Source organism: Borostomias antarcticus, assembly GCF_949987555.1.
Source record: "Borostomias antarcticus genome assembly, chromosome: 18".
Lineage (NCBI taxonomy): Eukaryota > Metazoa > Chordata > Actinopteri > Stomiiformes > Stomiidae > Borostomias > Borostomias antarcticus.
Window position 1 is genome coordinate 11,162,386 of NC_140251.1, and position 25,115 is coordinate 11,187,500.

At 47.3% G+C, this 25,115-nt stretch overlaps 1 protein-coding gene across 1 annotated transcript in view; it reads left to right on the forward strand.

The window, feature by feature from the left end:
* Positions 1-14,801, forward strand: part of LOC311321123 (solute carrier family 66 member 2) — a gene marked incomplete at both ends in the record, with an annotated part of 38,663 nt that extends 23,862 nt beyond the window's left edge. The window contains 2 exons of the mRNA XM_084453027.1: positions 745-961; positions 14,627-14,801. Of these exons, the coding sequence (XP_084309153.1) occupies positions 745-961; positions 14,627-14,801 (392 nt within the window). The remainder of the gene's footprint in view (positions 1-744; positions 962-14,626) is intronic.
* Between the last annotated feature and the right edge of the window lie 10,314 nt (positions 14,802-25,115).

Consider the following 25,115-nt stretch of genomic DNA (forward strand, 5'->3'; position numbering starts at 1 on the left):
TCAATCAGTGATCTGCTTAAGTCAGTGTAGGCTTGTGTGATGGACCATTGCTCCAGACTTTAATGATGGGATTAGACTTTAATGTAAATGTAGAAGCAGTCTCTCTCATTGTGTTACAGTACAATGTGCCTGCCTGACTGTACACTCTATTGATTTACACTGCCACTGGGTTCAGTGAATTCTAATACATTTTCTAATGAAATGCTCTCTCTGTCTCTCTCTCTCTCTCTCCCTACTTCTTCCCCTTTTCTCTTTTCCTCATCCTGTTCTCCTGCTCACTCTCTATCCATCGGTCTGTCTTTCACCTCAATCCACCCCACCATCCGTTTTCTCCTCTCCCTCCTTCCCTCTTCCTCGAGCTCTCCCTACTTCTCTCTCCTTCCTTCTCTCTCTCTGTCCTCCCCCCTCCCTCCTGCTCTCTTCTTCCTTCTCTCTCTCTGTCCTCCCCCCTCCCTCCTGCTCTCTTCTTCCTTCTCTCCCTCCTCTCTCCCTCCTTCCTGCTTCCTCCTTCTCTCCCTCCTTCTCTCTTCCTTGGTCTGCCTTTCACCTCTCGCCAACCCACCATCCCCTTTCTCCTTTCCCTCCTTCTCTCTCCCTCCTTCCCTCCCTCCTTCTCTCTACCTCCGTTTCTCCCTCCTTCTCTCTCCCTCCTTCCCTCCCTCCTTCTCTCTTCCTCCGTCTCTCCCTCCTTTCCTCTCACTCCATTGTCCTCCTTTCCTATCCGCCACTTTCATCCGCCCCCAGATCTGGACCCGCGGTACTTCTGGAGCTGGAGTGGGTTCGAGGACTACCTGTTGTTCTGTCTGGCCTTCACGGTGCTGTGTTCTCTGGTCACCCTGGTTCTGATGGACTCGGTTGTGTTCGTGGAGGGGCTGGGCTCCCTGGCGCTGCTCTGTGAGGCCATGCTGGGTCTGCCACAGCTGCTGCAGAACTTCCGCAACCACTCCACGCGTGGGATGAGGTCAGCCGTGACGTAGATGCACACACACATGCACGCACACACAATACAAACATACACACACGCATACACACACGCATACACACGCGCACACACACACACACACACACACACACACACACACACACACACACACACACAGTCTCTCTCTTTTTCAGACAGACACAAACACACTCAAGCAAGCTTGCATGCACACACACAGACAAACACACACACTTCAGCACTGTCGTAGGTCCTGTTGACACGCATACAGAGTGGTGATGAGCTCTTGTAAAGAGTAAAGTTACCCAGAGTGCACGGTGTCAACCTGACATTGACTGCTCATAAAAGAGATGAATTATTACTCCTCTACGCTGCTCAGACATTAAAACCTCAGCAGAGCCGCAAGCATGTCTCCATAGTGACAGTATGACAGCTTTGCCGTTGCGATCAGTTTCCCATTCCTTAGTCTTCATCTGTATCATCAGATAGACACTCAAATCTGACCTGGAGTCAGTCTGTAGGGAGGGACCTGAGGTTTACCATCAGAGAGACACTCAAATCTGATCGGGAGTCAGTCTGTAGGGAGGGACCTGTGGTTTACCATCAGCGAGACACTCAAATCTGACCTGGTGTCAGTCTGTAGGGAGGGACAAGTGATTTACCATCAGAGAGACACTCAAATCTGTAGGGAGGTATACCTGGACCTGAAAGTCCTGATGGGAAGGATTATCCTGTCAGTGTGATGGGCTGGCTGGTTGGTTGTGGACTGGGGCCAATCACAGCCTAGAGGGTTCAGCCCCAGGCCCAAGGTGGCCACTCACAGCGTAAAAGGTTCAGACCCAGACCCAAGGTGGTCAATCACTGCGTTGAGGCTTCGGCCTCAGACCCAAGGGGACCGATCACAGCCTAGAGTGTTCAGCCTCAGACCCAAGGTGGCCAATCACAGCTTAGAATGTTCCGCCCCAGAGCCAATGTGCCCTACAGTGTATCACGGCTCAGAAGGTCACGGTGTGTGTTATGAGCAGTAGGTCGAAGCTGCTACAGTAATTACAGGACAATTACATGGAGGCCCATGCTAATTATGTCTAGTATTACCCAATGAATAATAACCCTGTCCCTGGTGTGTGTGTGTGTGTGTGTGTGTGTGTGTGTGTGTGTGTGTGTGTGTGTGTGTGTGTGTGTGTGTGCGTGTGCGTGTGTGTTTATATACGACTATGACATTTGCATGCCTGACTTGTCATGCATCATTGAATCAAAGCCTACAGGACTGGACAGCATATCACCCAGTTTATCATAGAGCCCATATGTTTCATATAATTTGCTGGAGTAAAGCTCTTTATCACTCTCTCTCTCTCTCTCTCTCTCTCTATTAACCCCCCTGTTCATTTTTCAATTGATTTATAAGTGTGTGTATATGTTTCATCCCTCAGCAGTTTGTTTCGCACCTCTGGGAGAGATACTGCTGTTACTGTAGTATCTTGTTCTATGCTTTGGCAAGTGCTTGAGTTTGTGTGTGTACAGTATGTGTGTATGGTCTAATCCATGGGTTCCCAAACTCCATCAATGTGGGCCTCTCCTCTGAAAACAGTGACACACCCGCGCCCCCCCAACCCCCCAAATTTGTCCATTTTGCAAGGCAGCATTAGCTAGCCCATAATGTTACACAGCTAAGTTAGCTCGGTGGCAGCTGCTGCTAGTTAACGTTATGATGTTTTCGCACAATACATTCATGCCTGCGGGGGGAGACTCTCTCTGCACTATCCACAAATTTAGTATACATCTCTCCCATTATTTATTTAGATATTCTGCCCTTTAAAATCATGTTTTGATTCATAAAAACCATAGACATTTTAAAAATAAAAAACATATTTTTCCTTCTTTTTTTTTCTAACCATCCCTCCGCGCCTCCCCTGAATTTCTTTGGGGCCCCCCAGGGGACGCCCGCCTCACAGTTTGGGAATGCCTGCTCTAATCTAATATGGCCATCACAAAAAAAAACGGAAAATGGTAGAATCATAAGCGATGGCCCTCCTTGCAGTGACAGAGTCACTCCGTGCTGCGAGAGCAAACTCTCTTCTGTCCTGATACTGCTGGACCTGTCAGCAGCATTTGACACGTGGACCACCAGATCCTTCTCTCCGACACAGAAGTGGAGGCATGCATTGTTACGTGCTGGCTGACATCCTAGAGTGGATAGCGACACACCACCTCAAGCTCAACTTGGATAAGACTGAGCTGCTGTAGCTCCAAGGGTTGCCTGCACCGTGACCTGGCCATCACCATTGATGACACAGTGATGACGCCAACCTGGACTTTGGAGTATCTGGGTGTGACCCTGGACGACCAACTGTCGTTCTCGAACCTGACCTATGGGTCATACAGCACACACATACATTTAGGCTTTATATCTAATAATACACATATATACATACAGACATGCACACTTCCACAACACTCGGAATGCTCAGACACTGTTATACAGTCTGATGGCTGCTGGCACAAAGGAATGTCTGAACTTCTCCGTATTGCACCTAGGTGGGATGAGCCTGTGGCTGAAAGTGCTCCGCATCTGCCACAGCTTGTCATAGAGGGGATGAAAGGGTTTGTCTAGAATAGACTTCAGTTTTTCCCTCATCCTTCTCTCTACCACAGACTCAAGCCCCCCCCCTCCCCCCAGTTTGACTCCCCAGACTTGATGTTGCCTTCACTGCAGGTGACGGCAGAGAACAGTGCTGGCTACTAGAGACTGGTAGAACATCCGCAGCAGCCTGCTACACACATCAAAGGACCTGAGCCTCCTGAGGAAGAACAGTCTGCTCTGTCTTTCCCTGTAGAGGGCCTCACTGTTGTCAGTCCAGTCCAGTTTGTTGTTCAGTTTGTTGTACACTTTATATAAGCCTGTGAACAGAGGTCAGACTTCACAGTTTTCCGTAGGGTTCTGACAATGGGTATGATGCGCATACCTTTTTTGCTCTAGAAACCCTATTTCTTCCTGCAGGAGAATATGTTCTAATAAACTCGTTTGCTAGCTGATGATTGAGGTCTTGAAGCAAGCTGGCATGCTTTGCATGATAGGTGGCTATTAGGGTTAAGGGTTACAGGGCTAAGGGTAGGGTTAGGGGTCAAATTATTATTATTATTTAGAGTTATTTTTAGGGTTATGTTTAGGGTTTAGTGCTAGGATTAGGTTTAAGATAGGAAAGTCAAAAATAGGAAAGTCAACGTGTGGGTGAATGTGTGTGTGTGTGTGTGTGTGTGTGTGCGTGTGTGTGTGTGCGTGCGTGCGTGCGCGTGTGTGTGTGCGTGTGTGTGTGTGTGCGTGTGTGTGTGTGTGTGTGTGCATTGCTCCCCCTTTAAGTCAAATGCCTGGTTATAATAGCTGGTCTCTGCAGGAGTGCTTTGTAACTGAGCAGGCTTTAATCAGTCTCTCAAACAAGCAGGGACATAAACACATACACACATACGCACACACACACACACACCTACCTCACTAAGGACTGAGTGGAGGGTACGGGTAGGACAGGGATGGGGGTGAGCAAGAGGAGCTGGGGAGGACATAGGAGAGGCAGAGGAGGGGGTAGTTAGGGGGAGTTGGGTAGCAGCTTGGGGGAGAGATGTTTCCTTGGTGAGATGAGAGGGCATGGCCTGGTGGTGATGGTGTGGGCTGGTGGTGATGGTGTGGCCTGGTGGTGTTGTGAAAAGCGATAAAATCTCTGCAAGTGGTGTTTTTGACTTAGTGATTAGTGACCATTGTCCTGTATTAAAATGTGTTTGTAAAAATTAACATTTTATATAAACACATTCCTTTCAGTTGTAGATAAACAAGCACTAATCAAAGAGATCAGAATAAATATATATGAGTCCCTGGTTTTCAACTGAATTGTCAGCCTTATTCTTAGAACGTAATAAAGCTGGGTCTCTCACTAAACGTACTTCCAACTGGCTTTTATTCAGAGAAGTTTGTAATATATGTACTGCTCTTGTCCAAAAGGCTAAGACTTGATTTCTATGTTAATTTAGTCTCTAGCTCCTTTTCAAATTGTAAAAAGTTCTGGAAAGCTGTGAAATGCAATAATAATTCTGTTGCCTCGATACCTGCTCATGTCAATTTGGTTTACTACAAGATCAAAGTAAAATCTGCTCTGCCTTTAACAGACACTTTGCTACTGCAGGCCACCTTTTTAAACTTGAAGCTTGTCGCTCTTCTTTGGCTGAAAATTATCAGCCTTTAGTAAATCAAAATTCTATAGGCCCATCTTTTTCAAAATGTTCAAATATTTCCCAATTTAGTTTTGATGCTGTCCAACTAAAAACAGTCTTGGAGTCTCTTCACCATGTTAAGGGATTGCCCAGGGCGGGATTCAATATCACGCTTCTACAACCTCTCTTGCTTGTGAGTTGGACACACTAACCGCTGCGCCAAGAGGGACGTCCCTCTTGGAGGGACTGTTAGTGCTCCTTGAAAGAGTGAGTTTAAAGGAGAATGCTCTTTTTCGACAACCTGGACCTGTAGGCTACACTCGCGGCTGACATTCTCTACGCTACGATCGGCTTCCATCATATTCTAAGTCATGTTCTATATCCTCAAAATCTGATAAATATTCAGCCATATTGCACACAATATTCCAGGCACCAACAAGCCGATCGTAGCGTAGAGAATGTGAGCCGCGAGTGTAGCCTACAGACAGAGAATAGCCAGTCTGCGCGCTGTGCGCATGCGTGCTGGAGCAAGTGGGGAAGCTGTATTTCGTTTCTAAAGACGTTTCTAAAGGTCATATTACAGAGGCATGTGAAAACCACAACAAGCCCTCGCTCTATGGAAGCACAACTAACGATTCATAAAAATAGATTGATGAAAACAACCGTTTCGCGGTAGAAAATACATTTTTTAGAAGCTGCATTCTCGGTGCCCCGTCCGCCGCCATTACATGGATATACTTGTTTTATGGATTATGGATTACACATAATTTGCTCTGAGCACGGCCACGATGTGATTGTGTAGTCTAATAATAGCGATTTCAGGCTGGAGACTGTTATAGCCTAGGCTACATACTGGAGATTGCGGAAAAACGGTAACGTTATTAGATAATCCTCGAGGAATGATAGGACATCCCATCGCAGTGTTAAAATCCTCTCCCGGTGAAACATGCATGGATTTAAAACTTCACGAAGTAGCGCGCTTCCTCATCTGGTAGGGAGAGACGGGGAAACCGGAGACAGTCTGGGTTTTCAGGGAAAACCTGCTAGCGAACAGGTTAGGTTGACATAATGAGTTACCATGGTGACCGACCCACGCTGTCAGTGAACTCGCTTTCTGGAACGGGTTTGAGTTGCCTTTCTTTCGCGAGTTTGAGTTGTCTCTCTTCCTGGAACGGAAGACCTAGGCTTTCCCTCATTTGAGGGTTAACAAAGTCAGGATTTTCACTAAACCCGCTTTCTGGAATACCCCCCAGAACACGAACTCTCATTCGAGTTTAGATCAGATAAGTTGTCGTCGTCAGTTTCAGAATCAGAACACTTTTCATCATCCCAAAAGTCCTCCCTAAACAAGTTCATGCTCAAGTTATGCCATAGTAATGTGATCACTAGTAAACAAAGAGGAGCCACACTGGTTTATTTATGGGCGGTGGCTCTACCGAAACTAGAGAAGATTAGCCAACAAAACTGAAGATGTTCATTAAACACCGCTGCTCCTACTTGAAACAGACATTATACACTTGCTTTTAACATAAGAGTATAGTTCCTTTACCAGGCTCAATTAAGTAAATGCAACTTTGACTACTCTGTTTGAATTAGGGTTAATTCTTTACCCCTTGTGAGCGTCTTGGGCGAGAAGTTTAGGGTCTAGATGTGGAGGCTATAGGCTCTGGGACAGGGAGACTGGCCTCTTCCTGTAGAATTATAGCAATGGAAGCTATTGATTCATTTGTAGATGGAGAGCAAGAAGCAGTTTTGTCCCATCCCACGGTATATCAATTAGATAAGTGTCCACACACCATCTGTTTTAACGCCTCCAAAGCTCTCTCTGAGCACACAGACATGGTAGTGTCATCTACTGCCTCCCACTGATGGAAGAAGAAATGTCAATGGACTATTTAATCCACGATGAACAACCAGAGATTCATGCCAGTGTATGCCAGGCCTAGATGACGGGTTGCTTCCACTTACCTCTGCATGGGACTGGGCTGTGCAAGTGGGTGGTGGCAGCCACAACAGTGTGTCTCCTTCAACTGTATAGAAAGTTAATGCATTATACTACTTACTCCCACAATGACTACGTTATATTTGTTTAATTTGTAACCCAGTATTTTAATATTGAGTCATTGAAATACCTACCGTGTACATACTGTTGGTAGCTGGAACTGCCACCAGGGTCGGAGGAGACCCCCCCCCCCCCCCCCCTTCCTGGCTTCATTTTTCTTCCTGTTCGCTATAAGCAATTTCAGCCATTTGATTGTTCTATAGGCCTTTGTATACTACAGACACCATCCTAAAACAGTGACGGTTTCAAGCACCACAATAGCCATGTAGGCTGCTTATTGAAGAATAACAAGTAGTCTAGGCCTACTTACCGGTTTGGATTAGGTTTTTATATTTGTTCTTGACTTGCTCCCAAGAACGTTTACCATTGCCAGGGTTGGCGCTGAAGGAATATGTTAAACGCCATAAGAATAGGCCTACATTTATGCAACTCATTAATTTCAAGGCATAGCCTACACACATTGTCACATCTAGGCTATGGTGCGTTCATCATGGGGCCCAAGGCAAGTTCTATGCGCTATTGAAAAAACAAATAATTGTGTTCCCTATATAAATCAATAATTCTATTCAATATTGATGAGCCTATCAACTTACGCATTCAAACAGTCAGCTATTTTTTGCCAACTTTCCTTCCTGGCTTTAGAGGCCGCAACTGTGTTGCTTTTCGCTAAGATAATGTTTTTGTAGTGTTCTTATTGATTTAGAATTATTGTCTGCTCCTCCTGTGTGAAGTACGCGGCTCTTGATTTCTTCATGTTTGTGATTCGCCATAGCGGCAAACACCGCCTCTTTATATGTGCACGCGTTTATAGCTAGATTGGACCAGCTGGGTACACTTAACGAGTTGATATCACGCGTCGTAGTACCGTTTATCCGTGATTGCAGTTGTCCGGTTTACTCGAGCGAGCTAGCGAACCGTTATCGTGCATATGTTGAACGAGCTTCGTAGTACGGGGCCCAGGTTTATTACTGTAGGTCCCGACAGCTCTCATCGTTGTATTCTGTGTGCTAATATTGGATGGTCTTCCCTCTCTTAGAGACGCAGCAAGCATATGCACATTTTCATCTTCATGTCTAGGCAAACTTCCATTTTATATAACTTCCATGCTTGTCCTGTCTTCTAGCCCTCATCACACTCAGTCCCGTGACTGGCTCTCTTTAGATATCCCAAGAGTTCAGACTGAGCTGGATAAATCAGCTTTTTCGTTTTATGCTCCTGTTGTCTGGAACTCTCCAAATGACTTTAAAACTGGACTTTCTAGTTTGTCTTAGTCATTTGAAATCACTACTGCTTAATTTTTCTATCTGTACTTGCTTTATCACAGTTTTATATTGTATCTTTTGTCTCATATCTTTTAGAGTACTTGTTTTATTTTAATGATTTATATCTCCTACCTTTTATCTCTTATTCTCCTGTTTGTCTGTTTGGTGCATTGCATATTTTGTATCTTTTAGTATTGTTACTCAACATCACTGTAAATCAGGTTCGCACCTCAGCTGATTTTCGAGTTTCAATAAAGGTTTAATAACGGTGAGCTTGTTTCTAAAGGGGCCGGTGTGGTGAGACCTGGCTGGCTATATAAGAACACACCACTCTCACTGGCGCACTGCAGATAGCAGGAGTTATTGAGCTGTTTTCCCTCATGCAGCTATTCATCATACTCTTCATCCTCTGTGTGTGTACTGTATATGTGTGTACAGTATGTGTGTGTGTGCGTGTGTGTGGACGTGTGTGTGTGCTTGTCTGTGCGTGCGTTTGTGTTTAAGTATGTGCATGTGACGTGTGTGCATATGTGTGTGTATGTGTGCATGCGATGCTTGTGTGTGTATCTGTGTGAGTCCAGTAACCTCGCTCCAGCCACCCTGACTGACCGTGAGACAGACACCTGAGGGAGGCCCCCTCGGCGCTCTGCTCCCCCCGACTGTGTCTCTGCTCTGTGAAGGTCGCCACCCCCTGGCCCAACCCCCTCTCAGCTGTGGGGCATGCCCTCTGCTGCTCATGGTCCCTTCAGCCCACGGGCGGTCCGTTACGCCCACAGGCGGCCATTAAGATAAGGACAGATGGTTGGTGACCTCACAGCTGCTCCACACTGCGGCCTTCTGGGAGTTGTAGTGTGAGCATGTGAGTCCTGTGAACCTGTCCTGTGCTGAGTGTTCCAAATGGGCCACTGTCACCATGTGACTGCAAAGTGCCATACATCAGGAAACACTCACCTGCTCTCAGGCCTGCTTCTGGGAACATGGCCAGCTGAGGGCACACACCTTCGGGGAATAATCTGGAGTGTGTGTGTGTGTGTGTTCATTAGAGGTAATAGCAGTGTGCTGTGTGTGTGTGTGTGTGTGTGTCTTTGTATGTCTGGTCCTGGCTGTTCGAGTTGAACAGGAGAACAGAAGCATTTGCACCTGCTGGAGTGAATCGTAGCTGACAGAGGAGAGAACCATGGTCAATTAGAGAGAAAGAGAGAGAAGGAGAGAGAGGGAGTTTGGTTCTGGCTGGAGCTGACGTTAGAGAGAGAGTGAGCGAGAGATAGACAGACAGGTGAGGGAGAATGGAGGGAGAACTGTAGTAGCCTGCAGAAGAGTCATTGATCAAGCTGCTGCCGGTGATTGGATGTACGAGCCAGCCGAACACTGCACTGCTGTGCTGGGGGACCAGCTGAATTAGTCATACCAGCTGCAGGGCAGTGCAGCACAGGAAAGGAGAGGAGGAGGGAGAGAAGAGAGGGGAGCGGAGAGAGGAGGAGGAGGGAGGGAGAGGAGGAGGAAAATAAAAGTATTAATGGGTATTTGGCCCATGGTTGCGTGGGAGAGAGCTGTTCTGTTTCTGGAGGTATGAAGAAGAGTCCCCTGCTGAGTGAGATGACTCAGTGTGGAGACGGTGGTGCTGCGCTCATCTGGACTGGCCCAATCAGAACTCTCCATCTGCGCCCCTCTCCGCCCTCTCTCCACCCCTCTCTCATAGCCCGTTTGCTTTTTCTGAAAGTAGTTAAAATGTCTGTTGGCAGACTGTCCTCCTTCCCTCCTCCCCCCCCCCCTTCTCTCTGTTGGGGAGAGCAGATCTGTCTTTTCTGACAGTTTGCAGACCTTTTTGGTGTTTGCCTGTGGCTGATCGATCAGCATGCATATTTCATAGTAACAGTGGAGAGCAGCTTCTCTCTGTCTCTCCCTCCTCCCTCCCCCTCCTCTCTCTTAACGTTATCCCCTCTACAACATTATTCTGGTAGACATTTAAATGGCACGTGCCACATATAAAATGACATCAGTTAACCCCAGAAAGACTTAGCAGAAATGAAAGGGATTTCTCTCTCTCTCTTTCTCTCTCTCCCTCTCTCTTTCTCTCTCTCTTCCTATCTCTCTCTCTCTCCCTCCCTCCCTGTACCTAAGTTAAACAATCTCCCTGTGTCCCAGGCCTGTGGGGTAGAGCAGCTAATAGAAGTCTTGACAGCTCTCGCTCACTACACACCAGAATTACTGGCTGCCCCAGATAGTTCCCAACCTATCACAACCACTCTCTCTCCCTCCCTCCCTCCCTCCCTCCCTCCCTCCTTCCCTCCCTCCCTCCAACCATCCATCCATCCATCCATCTGTCCGTCTATCCATCCATCTCTCTCTGTAATTTCTATTTAACCATCACTCTTATCAGTCCATCCATCCATCTACTCAGTCACATACAGCACCACCATGTATGTGGTACTCCCCATGGCTTTGGTGAGGTGTAGTGTGCGTGTGCGTGTGTGTGTGCGTGCGTGCGTGCGTGCGTGCGTGCGTGCGTGTGTGCATGCGTGTGTGTGGAATACAACGTTTTGTAATGAGGATTAGACCTGGGTCTCTAATGAGAAATGAAAGTCTCAATCATTCCTCCTGTCCCTCCTCTCTCTCTCCCCCTCTCTATCTCTCTCTCCCTCTCTCTTCATCCCTCCTCTCCTCTTGGCCATGATGAAGGTGTCAGGTTAGAGGGGATTAATCGGGGACTTGTCAGGCTTGAGATCTGAGCAGGGAGAGAGAGAGAGGGGGACAGAAAGCGGGTGAGAGAAGGACAGAGAGAGGGAGGGAGGGAGAGAGAGAGAGAGGAGGGAGAGAGAGGGAGATAGTGAGTGATTAAAGGGCAGATACGTACGCTGGCGAGCGTACCATAAACAGCCCCTTGGCCAGAGCGCAGGAAGCTCACGATGCGCCTCATTATGTGCAGAGCCTGCAGCTCATCACGCAATCAGCGCATGTTGCTGCCCTCAAACCGTAATGTGCGCGGGGTTAATATATCGATTTGCAGTACGTGGTCTAGTGCTTTGTGCATAACATTAGGCTACCCTGTGCAATTGACTGCTTTAAATGAGGGCTGATGTGGTACAGTGGGCTTTCTTTAGGCTGATCATATTTGCTGTTGATTGTTTAACGTGATGATCGAATCAGTTGCACTGTATCTTATTTGCAAGTGTACTGATTGTCATTGTAGGCTATCCTTGGCATCTATTCATTTTTTAAAGCCAATTGTTTAAAACCTTACAGCCTAAGTGTGCCTGATTGGTGCCCATTTATTGTTTAATCAGTGAATGTCTGCATTGTGAATGCGTTTTGTCGGCCCTCTCCACGTTACAATTGTAACTTACTGCATTTGAATAATTTCAGATCTAATACATCGAGACATCTATCTGAGACCAATTTGGTTAGTAGGCGACCTTGTTTAGTTAAGTGCTGCACGAATATAGCATATCAGAATATAAATATTATTTAATAATAATTGTGCCCCCCTCATTGCAGTTTATAAGACTTCCTGGCGACAGGTCTGCCTCTCAGCACACCTGCTTGGCCCGTCTCTTCGAGAAGAATGCTCCTTGAAAAAAATAGCATTAGCCAGGTCGTTTTGGGGATCTGTAGATACTGGTATTTAGCTTGCCAGCTAATCACATGTGCACAACTAATGTTAGCTAACATTTAGGTTCCAGGGGAGGTGACAGTTAGCAAGCCCTGAAACAGCAATGTCAGCAATGGCGTTGTTGTCTAGGGATTGATCAGGCACAAACACTACTTCCTCCCCGCTCGTATTCCTTCCTGGGCCACACCTACACATTTACATCACCAGTGTGCTTTTGGCACAGAATACATAATGAGCAAACTGGCCTACCTGTCACCCACGATGCAAGCTCTTGGCGCTGGATCTGTGTCTCCAGTCCAGCTGACAAGATGCCCAAGTGTGTGCTGTCCCCAGCTCGGGTTGAGTCAGGTTTTTCAATGAGTCTTTCTAAAAGAGTCAAGCTCACAGGCCAATTGTCAATTTACTGTAATCAACAAATTTCCACGAAAAAGATCAATCTGCTAGGACAAGCATTGGTTCTGTCGCCATTTCCTCACCCTTCTCAAGCGTTTCAACGTCTCCCTGTGTCCTGCACTTTCTGTGTGAATATTTTCAAAGCAACAGCTGCCACCACTCTAAAAACATAATGATACTGAACATTCCACCAGCAGTTTCAATGGCACAAAAATTACTATTAAAAGTTATTTACTAAAAAACTATAAAAACTATAAAAAATCTGAATACATCCGGGAAACGATGAACATTTTAAAGTTTGAATGAAGTTTCTAGCACAAAGTATGAAGAAGTAGTTAAGGGCCAAAAAACTGAGGAGAATAATAATAAAGAAAGAAATAGTGGGAATATCACAAGTTGGGCTAGCTTTTACAAGCTAGCCCACCTAATAACAACAACAATATATCCAGTATCCATGTGCGGTCATACCATTCCATGTTTTAAGGTGTTTAAGACGTTCGGCGCTAACATGTTAGTACATCTGCCTCATAGAGAGAGAGAGAGGAGGGAGACAGTCAGTTCTTAAACAATATTAGAATTCCTCCTCCTCATGGGGAGCCCCAGGCTAGGTTCCGCCCCAGTCTAGGTTCCGCCCCAGTCTAGGTTCCGCCCTAGGCTAGGATCCACAGTTAACTCAGAATGCCTTTCCTCTGCTTTCCATCCACCACTGACCTGACTGTCTGCGGGAAGTGGGGTGTGTAGAGAGAGAGATTTGAGTATGAAAGAATTGGTAGAGTCATCAGTTTGTGTCTGTGTGTGTTTTTGTCTGTGTGTGAGTGTGCACGTGTGCACATTTGAATCTGTGTTTGTTTCTGTGTGTGTGTTTGTGTGCGTTTGTGTGCGTGCGTGTGTTCAGTGCAAGCACCATCTGTGTGTGACTGACTGACTTTGAGAACAAGCATCCTCTATGTAACCCTGTGTGTGTGTATGTGTGTGTGTGTGTGTATGTGTGTGTGTGTGTGTGTGTGTAGCTGAAGATGAATGACCTCTGAGTGTTTTTGTCTCCACTGTGTTGTTGTGTCTGCTGCACAGATGACCCTTGTTAATTATCCCCTTAATGATTTATCCTCGTTAATCATGAGCAGAGCGGAGCGGAGCAGAGCAAAGATATTACCGGGAGGGGGGGGGGGTGATTAGAGGAGAGGAACGGTTAAAAAGCAAACTTGAAAGAGCTGTGGATTAGCGAGGGGGGATAGGAGGACAGAGGAGGGGAGGGGAAGGATATGAACAGGGGGAACTACTGTGAAAGAAAGCATTCCCCGTCTCACCTCACTGCGGAATGGAGACTGTGTTCTCGGACTGGACTCTTTAACCAAATGTCTTCACAGGACGTCATTCCAAACCTTTGTTTGTGTGTAATGCTAGTCACACTCTCACACACACACACACACACACACACACACACGCACACGCACACACACACACACACACACACACACACACACACACACACACACACACACACACACAGCACACTCCCTTAATGATAACATACATTACCTTCTGTACTGTTCCCCTCTTTGCCCCGTTCCCTTGTGTCCAATCGCAATAGCCTGTTCATCACACAAACTCTCTCTCTCTCTAACTCACTCTCAAGGGGAGGGGGGTACAAGGAGAGCTCAAGGATAGGCCATCCACAGCAGAGACTCATTAGAGAGTTTTAGCCTGGTCCTCTGAACACATCATCACACACACTGACACTGACCTCCGTTGTCCCTCCCTGTCTCTCTCCTCTCTATCTCTTTATATCTCTCTTTCTCTCTCCTCTCTATCTCATTATCTCTCCATCTTTCTCTCTCTTCTCAATCTCTCTGTCCATCTCTCTTTATCCCTGTCTTCTATTTCTCACTCATCTGACCGTCTCTCTCCCTCTCTCTCTCCTATCTTTCTCTGTCTACGATCTCTTACTCTCTTTCTGTCAGTATCTAACTATCTTCCTCTCTCTCTCCTTCTCTCTCTCTCTCTATCTATCTGTCTCTTTCTCCTTCTGACCCTCAGTTGACAGATGAATGATGCCCCGCCCCCCTCCTGGAGTGCAACGTGTCTAGCTCTCTCTCACTCCCACTCTGCATCTCTCTCTCTCTCTCTCTCTCTCTCTCTATCTCTCTCTCTTCTCCCAGTGTGAAGATGGTGATCTTGTGGACGGCTGGTGACGTCTTCAAGACCACCTACTTTGTGATGAATGAGAGTCCGCTCCAGTTCAGCGTGTGCGGTGCGGTGCAGATCGGCATCGACCTGGCCATCCTTCTCCAGGTGGTCTACTACGGGGACGACCCGCGCGCCAAGCTAGGCTGAACACGCCAACGCACGCCACCTGCCGCCAAAACAGCTCTCTGGACCCGCTGACCACAATGTCGATTAAAATCACTCCTGGATTACGAGGCGCTGTCAATACAGTGACAATCCAGTCCTCTAGTCTGGGATTATAGGTTAAATCTATATTAATCTGGTAATCGGTCCATTCTTCTTAAGACTCCTACAGTATACCTACCCTTCACATGTGTCTTAACCTGTTTTATAAGACGGAGAATGTCAGAGGTCTTGATTTGTGTTTTGCTCTATTAAGATGTTTTGTCTCCATGGGACGCTAGAGGGACTAGTTACTGAAAGGCAGTGGGCAGACAGGCCTGGCTCCCTCATCGCTCACTCTGACAGCACTGCCAGTAGCTTGTTCCGGCACCCCTACCGGCAACTCCTACCGGCAGCTCTGTAGCCATGGTCTGACTGATGACTGCTTCACTCCACACCTCAGTGTGCTTCTAACATGAAATATGCACTACATGTGTGTGTGCATGTGTGTGTGTGTGCATACATGTGTATGTTTCTATCTAAGTATGTGTGTGTGTGTGTGTGTGTCTGCTGAGTACCACTCAGGTGCAAATCAAAGCCAAGGAATACACAGTACAGTATCTAGACAAACCAAGTTCCTCTTTCCTTCTCTCTCTCTCTCTCTCTACCCCTTTCTCTCTCCCTCTCTCTGTCTCTCCCCCCCCCCCCCTCTCTGAATCTTTGTCACGACTCCGTCTGGCCATTTTATGAGTGTCTGTCTCGTTATCAGAAAGAGAAAGAGAGAGAGATAAAGAGAGAGAGAGAGAGAGAGAGAGAGAGAGAGAGAGAGAGAGAAAGAGAGACTGCTTGGCATTCAGACAGGAAGTTTTTGGTGCTACTGCACACAGCATTCATTCAGCTATCAGATAGCTATCTCCGTTAACAACTCTTCCCCTTCCTTCTCTGAGGACTTCTCCTATCACATCACACAGAAAGGGCCATAAAAACAAACAAGCCAAGTTTTCTAGATGGCTCCATTCTGCCAAATAGTTTGGCAGTAATGATTTGGCGAGATAGCTGGGCACTGCTGCTAGGGGAACATCGTGAGACGGAGAGAGACATTTTTGCAAGTCGATGTTTGCTTGGACAGAGTTCCAGTCGTTTTCGGGGAGAAACAGGAGAGAACTGAGGGAGATGTTATGATGGTAGTGTATGTTTCGACCCTGGCTCATTTCGAGGCAGGGTTCTATTATCCAGAGACACCTGCTTCATTACCTCCATGGTCACACCGCCACACCGCACCGTTAGCTTTTACCGCTCCAGCCATTCAACATGGCTGCTGCTCGTTGTCCCTGATTGGATGAGGTGAGGGGGGATGAATGTTATGCCCATGAGAGGAACACAGTCTGTCACAGATATTGTGTTGCAGTCACTCACTAGTGTGTGTGTGTGTGTGTGTGTGTAAGAGTCGCATACTACTCTGACCCTACTGAAACACTGCTGCAGGGATAGGAGAGGTAGAGCCTGATTCAATGTAGGCATGTGTGTGTGTGTGTGTGTGTGTGTGCACCTCTGAGTGTGTATCAGCTGTGTCCTCTATGCCTGACCAGGCTCGATGGCCCAGGGCTCTCTCAGGGAAGACAGGGTGATCATGGGCGAGGCTAATGTTTGCTCAGGACACGTGAAGCCCCTCTGGCTCTCTGGAACTCAGCCGTCACTGCTACTGCTCTTTATGACTACCTGGACATGAGGTATAGGCACAGGTCTCTGTGTGTGTTTGTGTTTGTGTGTGTGTGTGTGTGTGTGTGTGTGTGTGTGTGGGGTAGGTACTGTGTAACAGTCACATACTACTCTGACTCTACTGAAACACTGCTGCAGAAATAGGAGAGGTACAGTAGAGCCTGATTCAATGTAGGTTTGTGTGTGTGTGTCTGTCTTTATCTGTGTGTGTGTGTGTGTGTGTGTGTGTGTGTGTGTGTGTGTGTGTATGTGTTGGTTTTATCTGTGCGAGTGTGCTTGACCCCCCCCCCCCAAATAACTAACACGTTAGCATGTTTTCTCTCACAATTCTATTTCTGGAGGTGTTAAGGTAGATCAGCCAAGCACCCCTAACCCACATGAGTATTCCTGTGTGTGTACCTGCATGTGTGTTTGTGTTTTCCTGTGTGTGTGTTCTGTGTGTGTGTGTGTGTGTTGCCCGGTTATTCCATAACCTTCGCTAAATGACCCCCACCATCAGAGTTTGATATACTGTACTGTTACAGGACACCAACCCTCTGGAGAATCAGGGCTTATGATCTGCTACAGGATGTGTCTATGATGTACAGAATGTCCTCTTGGCCTGGCAGTGCTGCTGTTGCTGGAGTGTTTCCCTCCCCTTTACTGTAGACTCTTACCGTATCTCCTGATGCTTATCACAATAATTGCTTTCAACACTATATAGCTTTTCAGTATGACTCTGGCTGTGTATGTGTGTGTGTGTGTGTGTGTGTGTGTGTGTGTGTGTGTGCGCGCGCGCACGCGTGTGCACGTTACGTGTTTTTCCAGCCGGATGGTAGGAGAGCCTAGCCCACCCCATTCGGAACACCTTTCAGCCAATCAGAGGTCTTTAGCAAAATACCTGTTGTTGATTGTGTGGTTTGTTTACCCATGTTTTTATATTTGGAATGTTAAAATGTCAAGAAAGAGACCTTGTTTTTTAGTCTTAATGTGGATGTCAGTTACTTTTGCAATTATCCAAAGTGCTAAGTGACATTCAAACTACATGGATATCACTATAATCAGTGTATACCTTTTAGAAATGTGTAGACAAATAGAACATTATCTGTTCTAATATATATGAAATGTGTGAACCTGTCAAAGATGTTACTTTTAAAGTGTTTGTTCTACGTATATTCAACCAAGTGATCAAATGCCAAAGTGCCAAAGTCACAAATATGGCAAATATTGCAGAACCAAAGAAGTATAGCCTAGACAGTTGTGCTGTCTGTGTTGTTTGTTACTAGGAACAGATGCTTGAATATAGCATGATACCTAGATGCTGAACATGTTGAATATTACATGATACTTAAGTTAATAAGTTATTGTCCAAATGATCGACTTTCCCAGTGTTATCACTACAGCCAATAGAACGAATGTTTCTTAAATGCATGTTCTATATTCAGCAAAAACAAACAATGAATAAACCATTTAAATATCACCACTCTCAGTCCCTCCTTCTCCCCCCTCCTTCTCTCCTCCTCTCCTCCACCCCCCTTCCTCCTCTCCTGTTCCTCCTGAGTGTACATGGTGAGGGGAGAGCAGCTCAGTTAGGGTGTGCGTGTGTGTGCGTGTGCGTGCGTGCGGGTGTGTGTGTGAGAGAGAGAGGTGAAGAGGGCTTGTATCAGATCAAGTATTGCTGAGGCAGCATCACCCCCACAGGTCTCTGTGTGTTCAGCAGTGTATCAAAGACAGGTGGACAGTAAAGTGACAGGTCAGGAGGAAAAGGGGGGGGGGGGGGGGCTGGAGGAGGAGGAAGAGAGTATGAAATATTCAGATTACCTGAGAGGCCTGTGTATATTATGGATGAGATGCTGTAGTCCAGGCTCTTTCTAATATCTGGTGATGTCACACTGCAGTCTCTTTCTCCTCTCTGGTCAGCACCTCTCACTTATCACTGTGACACATGTGCTGGTGAAACAGCCTTCACTGCTTGTGTGTGTTTGGTGTGTGTGTGTGTGTGGTTGGGCAGGGTCACTGCGCAGTGGTCCCGAGGGAAGTTTAATCCCAGCAGACGCAGACCTATGATCAGATCACTCCTCTCCATCCTGAACCATGGAACACAGCAGTAAATGTATCTGAGTCCTTGCAACATTCAGGGTAATAACTCCAATCACTCCATCCAGTACATGCAGGGAGCAGGCAGTCATCCAGGCAGGGAGGGCAGCCCAGAGCCTGTGTGTAGTGTAGGGTAACTCCTTTTCAGCCATCCACCTATTCATTCACCTAGGTCAGCCAGGCGGTCAAGCCAGGGGGGTGGTGCACTCCAGTGATGGATGGTCCCGTCTGGCCTCCCTGACTGGGAGGGCTCAGCAGGAAGCCAGAGAACCAGGCTGTGAACCAGGCAGCCAGAACCAGGCAACCAGACAGAGAAGAATAGAATAGAAAGTTTAATTTGCCATACTGTATATAACAAGGTACAGGTTCTTGTCATCGCTTGTCCTTACAATATCTTATCAGCACTAATCAATTCCTCATTGCTGTCCTAGGTAGACAACTAGACATTATAAATGTTGTAAATTTGTAATTTGGAAATTGAGTATTAGAGTTTATCTCTAGCAAAATCTTGGAGCCGGCAGCAACATTTCACTGTGACCGTATGCCGTACATTACATGACAAATAAAAGGGAAAAAAGGAATCTTAAGGTTTCCACTCTGGCAATTTACTGTAATTTAGCAGTCTACCAAATTGATCCTCATCTACATCCAATCATGGATGACCGTGTCTGTAATACAGGTGGTGCAATTAATAAAGTTTGAGTACCCAGTTGTACAGTAAATCAGTGAATCAATTGATATTGTCAGCCATGTTATTGGCAGCCAAATAACCAGGCAGCTCAGTGATAGACAGGGTTACTGGAACAGGTCAGAGTCCACTGTAAAACAGCAACACATACTATAACTGGGAACAAACGTATGGGTCAGGACAGGGGAGGGAAGACAGCTGAGCTTGGCTAAATATAAACCCACAAGGACATCCCCCAGGCCCGCAGACCATACGATGGATTATTCAGCTCTAGTAGAAATGCCTAGTGTGCTGTATAACCGCTACAATGGCAGGCAAGAAGACAAAGTGTTTGAGTCATATATTGGTCCTGGCTTTCTCTACAGTAAACTGTGTTTACTTTCTCTACAGTAAACTGTGTTTACTTTATCTACAGTAAACTGTGTCTACTTTATCTACAGTAAACTGTTTCTCAAACTGTGGTGAACATTGCTGACTGCAATGAAAGCCCCCTGAAATAATTTTCGAGAGACAGTTTTGGGATCACTCCTCCTTCCGTCTTCTCTACCACTCCTCCTCCTCTCCTCCTCCTCCTTTACTCCTCCTAAATACCAAGGTCTCCTGAGGATGGAGATTTATCTGTTTTCTCCACCATTCTCCCGTGAGGGGATTTATGTGGGCGTTAACGAGACGTGAACATTGTGTGAGATGGTGTTTCCCAGAATGCAGTAAGCATATTAATCAGAGTTACAGGGAGTATAGATAGAGATCTCTCTCTCTCTCTCTCTCTCTCTCAATTCAGTTCAATTCAATTCAACAAGCTTTATTGGCAGGAAATACACAGTACAAAATATTGCCAAAGCATACAACTAACTAAATAATAAAAACAGAGAACAGAACCGATAACATTGTACTTATTATACAAACAGCTTATACAAATAAGTAATGCTGTATCATTTGTAATAAATGGTAATAATAATAATAATAATAATAATTATAATAATAATAATAATAAGTGTGTGTGTGTGTGTGTGTGTGTGTGCGTGCGTGCGTGCGTGCGTGCGTGCGTGTGTGTGTGTGTGTGTGTGTGTGTGTGTGCGTGCGTGCGTGTGTGTGTGTGTGTGTGTGAATATATGCATGTGCTGTGTTTGTCTACTGTAGGTCACACACTGTCCCGCATGATGATATGTATTGGGCAACCATACATTCCCTGTCTTCTTCTCCCAGGAGTATTTTATGTAATTTTGAGAGGTCATTAAGCTCTTTGAAGTCTGGAATTACAGTTTAACTTTCTTAGTTACAGTTGAGTTTCTTAGTTGAGGTTGAATTAGATGTTCCTTATTTAATTGAAGCAACCCCTCCTTCTCTCTCACTCTCTCTCTCTCTCTCTCTCTCTCTCTCTCTCTCTCTAGGACTAGGAGATGAGATAAGCTCTGCTCCAGATATGTGGGGGTAGGATGAGGGTTTTTTGTCATGTGTGACATGACAGGTCTTTACTTTAACCCTCCCTGATCAATGGACTGTGAAGCCTTGATGGTGTGCTGGCCTGTCCACTCCATCCCTCCATCCCTCTCTCCATCTCCAGCGGTCCATTTCACTGCTAATAGGTCTTATAAGGGCCTGAATGTCTCTCATGCGCAGGTCAAGCCTCGTCCACAATTTAGTTTCCGTTTCTCCATTGGAAATCCTTCACCATGCCAGCCGTCCACTCCCCTCCTCCCTCTCCTCTCCTAGCCCTCCTCCATGACCAGGCACAGGGGAAAGAGATTCCAATTCTCTTTCTTCACCATCTCTCTCTTCACCGATCTGTCTGCCCCCCCCCCGTCCTAATCAGGGCTGAATGAGCCAGTATGTATAGTGTGATGAGAGGGGCCTGGAGAGGTGAAATGTCCACCCAGTCAACTAACCAGAGCAGCTCGACCACAGTAGGCAACTCATTACTATGTAGTGCAGGCGCTAGGAGGTGATTGGGCATGCCTCCCGTTGGCAAGGAGAGGTGGAGGCCAGGGCACATTTTTCCTATCCTAATTACCTCCTCTCTTCTCCTCTCGTCTCCTCCCTTCTCCTCTCTGCTCCTCTCCGCCCCTCTCGTCTCCTCTCTTCTATTCTCCTCTCAGTTCCTTTCCTCTCCTCTCTTCTCCTCTCTTCTTGTCTCCTCTTCTCTCCTCTCTTCTCCCTTCTCCTCTTCTCCTCTTCGATCCTCTCCTCTCTTCTTTTCTCCTCTTCTCTCCTCTGCATCCTTTTCCGCCCCTCTCTTCTCCTCTCCTCTCCTGTTCTCTCCTCTCCTCTCTCTCACTTCTCTATCTCACTTCTGCAGGTCTTTAGTATGTAAGGTCATGCGCTGAGAACACTCACCAGCTGTTTCTGCCCCCTAAGACAAACTACTTCTGCCATCTGTATGGAGAGGCAGGTCACTCTGGCAGAATACCTCACATTGCGCTCTCTCCCTCTCCAGGTCCTCCTTCTCCTCCCCTCTCACATCTGCTCCCGAAGAGAAGAGAGGGAGGGAGGGAGAGAGAGGGAGACGGAGGGGAGAGAGTTTCCGTTTTAACACACCTTTATTGGGTGAACAGATTAGAGAAAGGGAGAGGGGGGGGTGAGGGAGAGAGAGAGAGATAGGAGAGGATAAGAGACTGATCAAACATGGTTCATATCTCCTTCCTCCCGTCCGCTGGCACTGCCTCCCCTGAACAATTAACCCGAAATTAGACTGAGGTCAATTTCCAGCCATTCCCCGGTAGAGATCCTTCCATTGTACTACGTCTTTTCAATCAATTCCAATTTCTCCTCTCCAATTTCATACTCTCCTCCTCCTCCTCCTCCTCCTCCTCCTCCTCCTCCTCCTCCTCCTCCTCCTCCTCCTCCAGCCCCCGCCCCCCCCCCCCCCCCCTCTCCAATCCCCATTCAGCTATTCCCATTTCTCCTTCATCTATTCAGATTAAAATGAGCTCCGGGTCTAATCGTCCGGTTAAACAGAACAGCAGGCCTCCTTTGTGCGGTGGCAGCATGCTCTCCCCGTGTCCCTCACGGGAGCCGCGCTAGAGCGGAGGTAATTATGACGAGTCCCGCTCGTGGAGGTTTATGACGCGGGGGCACTGCCCTGGCCCGAGGTGCTCCCTCCCCCCTTAATGAAAAGGCGAGCGGCTTGGGAGCTGGAGCGTGATGATGATCACCGTGACTGATAGGGGTCATAATGAGCGGCCTGTCCTCCTGGGAGACGGAGGGCGGGGTGGGGCGGTGGGGGGGGGTCCGGGAGCGTGCCGGCGGAGATGGTCATCGAACCACCTCTGTTACATGTTAGCTGTGGATGTTTGTTTGTTTCGTTGAGGTAGAGGAGGACGGGGAGGAGGTGGAGGGAGAGGAGGGGGTACGGGAGGGCCATGGACCGGAGGGTACAGGGGGAGATCAGATTGTGTGTGAGGAGGGACAGTACACAGCACAGGGCACAGGGAGGGTGGTGGATTCCCTCACCCACTCCATCTGGCTCCATGTCTACTCTATCTGGAGCAGCTGCTGTTCAGTAGGGAGACTAGTGATTGGCTGCCTCCTCCTTCAGTATGGATAATGATTGGTTCCCTCCTCTTTCAGAGTTGTGACTGAATAAGGAGCCTAGTGATGAGCTCTCTTCTCCTTCAAAGTTGTGATTCTGTATTTTATATGTCCTTGTGTCTTTCAATGTGAAACTTTGCTGCCTTCTTGGCCAGGTAAGTATTGTAAAAGAGATTTTATCTCAATGCTTTTTATCTGGTTAAATAAAGGTTAAATAAATAAAAAAAAGTAAGCATCCTAGTGATTATCTCTCTCCTCCTTCAGATTTGTGATTCAGTAAGGAGCATAGTGATTGTTCGGTGAGGTGCCTAATAACTGCAGCAGCCCAGGTGAGATCAGTATTTGTAAGACCTGCGGGGGCATGTCTACAGCCCTCACCTCACAGACCGACTGGCTCTCTCTTTGACCTTGAATGCCTGAGGACAAAAAGCTATGAGTGAGAAAGAAAGAGAGAGAAAGAGACAGACGGAGGGACAAAGAGAAAGAGGGAGGGAGAAAGAGGGAGGGAGACAAAGAGGGAGGGAGAGATGGAGAGAGAGGGAGAGAGAAAAATATATAGGAATTAGGATGACAAAGAGGTGTCTGTGTCTGTGTGTTTGCTGATGGAGCTCGTGTGTGTGTGTGTGTGTGTGTGTGTGTGTGTGTGTGTGTGAGAGAGACCTGACACTGGAGGAGAACGTAAACTGAGAGGGTTTCTATTTGTGAAACGGAAGAATAGCCCCCATAGAAACCTAACACCATAATACCAGTCATGACTCGGACAAAAGGACAGCGGGGGCATCTGTAGTGAAGGCGCGTGTGTTTCTGTGTGTATGTATGTGTTTCTGTGTGTATGTGTTTCTGAGTGTGTGTGCGCATGCATGTTTGTGTGTGTGTGTGGGTGTGTGTGTGTGCACCTGTGCGGGCAAGCGTGACGAAGGTGTGTGTCGGGTAATCTATTATTTCCCAGGAAAATGGTCTGGTGTTGTGGAGTGGAGGGCGTATCATCATCCTGTCCTCAGCATGGGCGCTACACCCCCCCCCCCCCCACCCCACACACACACACACACACACACACACACACACCCACACCCGCACAGACAGATGGGCAGGATATGATGGACATAGAGGATATGGAGGATGTGGAGGGTATGGAGGATATGGAGGTTATGGAGGACATGGAGGATATGAGGACATGGAGGATATGAGGACATGGAGGTTATGAGGACATGGAGGTTATGGAGGACATGGAGGATATGAGAACATGGAGGATATGAAAACATGGAGGATATGGAGACATGGAGGATATGAAGACATGGGGGCATGGAGGACATTGAGGACATGGAGGGTGGAGAGACTATGAGAGTGGGAGGAAAGTAGAGAGAGAGAGAGTGACAATGACAAAAGAGAAGGAGAGAAGTGCAGTATAAATGAGTCAGTCTCCTCCTCCGTCTGGATTGAAGTGCTCAATTTTCCATCGATGTTGCCATTATCCTGATTCAAGTTAAGAGCCTGCAAAATCGACTTTCCATTGTCGCTAACCGACATGCTCTCAATCCATTACTGTAGAATACTGGAGGGCCAGAGAGAGGACCTGCTAGACTCAGTCACATGGCAGACAGACGGACGGACGGACAGATGCCTGACTTGGGCTCTCTCTCCCTCCATCCCTCCCTCTCGGTCCCGCCACCGACCCCCCCCCCCCCCCCCCCCAGAACTACTCTCCCCTCCACACCTCCCGTCCATCCCTCCCCCCTCCAGACCTACTCTCCCCTGTCTGAATTATTCAACAGCCTTCACCAGACCCAGACACTGCCACTGTCCTCTTTCCTTCTTGTCCTCTCCTCTCCTCCTATACTCCCCCCATCCTCTCCTCCTCTCCTCTGCTCAGGAGCACAGAAATGTGTTTTCCCTTTTACGGAAACATCCTTCCCTCTATCTCCCTCTCCACCCATCCATAACCGACGGCTCAATATTTTGGGCTGGAACACCCTCCATTTAGAGCTGCTAATGAAAAATTCAGACAGCTGTTGTAGGAGTTGTGTCTGTGGCTGGTTTGCCCCGCAGAGTGTTCACACTCCAGGAATTCATCCTGGTGGTCTGAGGGTTCATCCTGGTGGTCTGAGGGTTCATCCTGGTGGTCTGAGGGTTCATCCTGGTGGTCTGAGGCTTCATCCTGGTGGTCTGAGGGTTCATTCTGGTGGTCTGAGGGTTCATCCTGGTGGTCTGAGGCTTCATCCTGGTGGTCTGAGGGTTCATCCTGGTGGTCTGAGGGTTCATTCTGGTGGTCTGAGGGTTCATTCTGGTGGTCTGAGGGTTCACCCTGGTGG